We start from the raw sequence: 2,535 nt of genomic DNA on the forward strand, positions 1-2,535 counted from the left end.
GGTGGACTTCTTGTCTTTTGGGAAATGCAGCGTGCTCTTCGGATCGGCGATTTCCCTGGGGTCACCTGGGTAAGCATCAGCAATGGACCGAGGTCCTCTTCCCCAGAACTGTCTATACCAAAAGATTTTTTCATTGGTAACTGAAGAAAGGTTACAACGAAGATTGTATGATGATCCCTCCAAGGCTGTAGCTGATCTTGGCTGGTCAATCTTCTGAGCTCTTCCCGCTGAACCTGTGACAATTGGAGAAAGGTAGAAATGTGATGGATCTCGCGTCTATTCAGTCTGCTCAGCATCGACCAGTTTCCCTGTCTCTCTGATTCTCACTGGATGTCAGAAGAAATGTAATTGTTGTTACTGGGTCAAATCCAAGGCATTGTTTGGTTCAGTTCCAGATTATGGGCAGTTCTAAGTGGCCAAGGAACCTGGAGTTTTAAAGAGCATCATGATAGTTCATTCAAGCTAATAGCAAACGAGCCTGGTGTAGTGTTTAGACTAGGATTGGGGAGACCCACGTTCGAGTGGCCAAAGAAGCTAGCTGGGTGGCCTTGGTCCAGCTACTCTCTCCCAGCCTACCTCACAGGGTCATTGTGAGGATAATCTGGAGGAAAGGAAAATTACATAAGCCACACTGGGGAGAAAGGTGGAGCATAAGCCAAGTAAATAAATAAATAAATTATGAGTCCATCATGTTAACTTTGCAATGCACAATATTTGGGGACTCACGAAGGGAGGTATTTGATACTTCCCAGTCGCCTCCAGCACAAAGCACAAAAAAACGCTGGCTAAAGATAAATGGAAATGTACAAAAATGATATTTAATGCCGAGTTCAATAATGCAGCCATATAACTATATAAAGCCAAGGTGTTCTTACAAGAAACAACGGCAGTACAGTAATACAGAAAAATACAGTCCCAACAATGTCAATGTGTCTCACTCCTGTTATATGACTGTATTATTGAACTCGGCATTAAATATTATTTTATACATTATTGTTTATCTTTAGCCAGTTGTTTTTCGTGCTTTGCACCATTTCATGTATGCTGGTTCCCCTTCTTTTTTGGTTGACTTCAGCTGTTTGACAGATAATGCCGGACTATGTTTTCTCTTCCAACTTTGTTTCATGTTTCACTAAATAAGCTTGATGTTTTGATGCATCAGAACACTTCAGGGTCCGTCCTGGACGACTGAGCCTCTGAGCTCTTCCCAGAAGAACTCTGGAAACCTGTCAATCAAATTCAGACTCTTTACATCTCTTTGACAGTCAGGAGCAATGCTCCCTCTAAGCTGTGGGGCCTTGTGAGCGACAATTCTACTTGGTGAGCTACTGGCATTAAAGGTGTGAGCAAGCGATTGGGCTGCTGCCTAAATTGGTTTGCCCTGAAGCCATCCTTCCAGAGCTGAGACCAAAAATGTGAGAGCTGGAGGCTAAAAAACCCCCTGTGAACTAACTCACACTAACTCAGCTTAGAGGGAACACTGGTCAGGAGGTTCCATATGAAGACCAGGAAGGGATGCAGAGCGAAATCAGGAGGCAAGAAGTGTTCTCAAATTCATGTTGCCAAGAGAGAGAGTGGCACGTATTCAAGCAACCATGGACTTCACAGAGGGAGAGTTTCCCACTTCCTCCTTCCACTTCTGGCCCCGTAGACCCCTGAAATTTTGTGAAGCCTTAGGAACAAAATGCAGTTGGAAGGAGATTTGGAGGAAATCACTGAACCCCTGCAGTGGAAAGGTGAAATGGGAGGATTGTGGAGCCCCTTGGGAAAGCCTTGGAAAACCTTAACTGGATTAAGTCTCTGGAACTGGATGGTTGGAGAGAAGCACTGACTCTGGGAGCCCCAGTCCTGTGCATGTTTACTCAGAAGTAACTCCCATCGAAACCACTGGTGTACGCTCACAAGTAACTGGCTACAGGATTGCAGTGAAGCCCCTCTTGTGAAGGCTCCCGATCTACTCTGCTCTGTGTTTTTGCTCCGCGTCTCTTGTGGCCGACCTCACTGTGTCACTCGCGGCGCAGAAGTAGACGGCAGAGTCGCTCAGCTGACTGGTGGCTTTCCTCATGTGGAAGGTGTTCAGGGTTTTATCATGTTTGGCATCGAAGCCTTGGCGTGCCCCTTCTTCCGAGCCATCTCGGCCCAAAGCCTTCAGAAAGAGCTTGGGAGGTTGGCCGGGATGCTGGACGTACCAGAAGGGAGAGATGTCCAAAGATGAAGACCCTGGATAGCGACATCCGAGAAGTATCTGGTGGCCTTCGAGGACAGCCACCGTGCCTTCGGTTTGGTTCACTGACTGCCCATCACTCCCTTCTGTAGAGAAGAAAATGGTGGGAAGGGGGAAGTCAGATGGGCAGGGTGTGTGTGAACAGATGGACATTTCCAGAAGTGCTCTGATGCTTTCAGTGGCTTAGGGTGTTAGTTATGAGCACTCTCCACAGTTTATTTGTGGTCATTTTATTGTACTTCATTTGTACCCCGATCTTCTCTCCCAACAGGGACCCAAAGTGGCTTATGGCATTCTCCTATACTCCATTT

The 2,535-nt window shown here is 46.6% G+C and overlaps 1 gene segment (V, D, J or C); it reads right to left on the minus strand.

The window, feature by feature from the left end:
• Window positions 1-2,002: 2,002 nt before the first annotated feature.
• Window positions 2,003-2,310, minus strand: LOC107124907 (the record flags this gene model as incomplete). The annotated part of the segment is given in 1 exon segment: window positions 2,003-2,310. A coding segment is annotated over 1 exon segment (308 nt), but the record flags the coding sequence as incomplete, so codon positions are not given.
• Window positions 2,311-2,535: the final 225 nt, after the last annotated feature.

This window comes from Gekko japonicus, unplaced genomic scaffold (genome assembly GCF_001447785.1).
Source record: "Gekko japonicus isolate JY-2015 unplaced genomic scaffold, Gekko_japonicus_V1.1 scaffold13975, whole genome shotgun sequence".
In the NCBI taxonomy this organism is placed as follows: Eukaryota; Metazoa; Chordata; class Lepidosauria; order Squamata; family Gekkonidae; genus Gekko; species Gekko japonicus.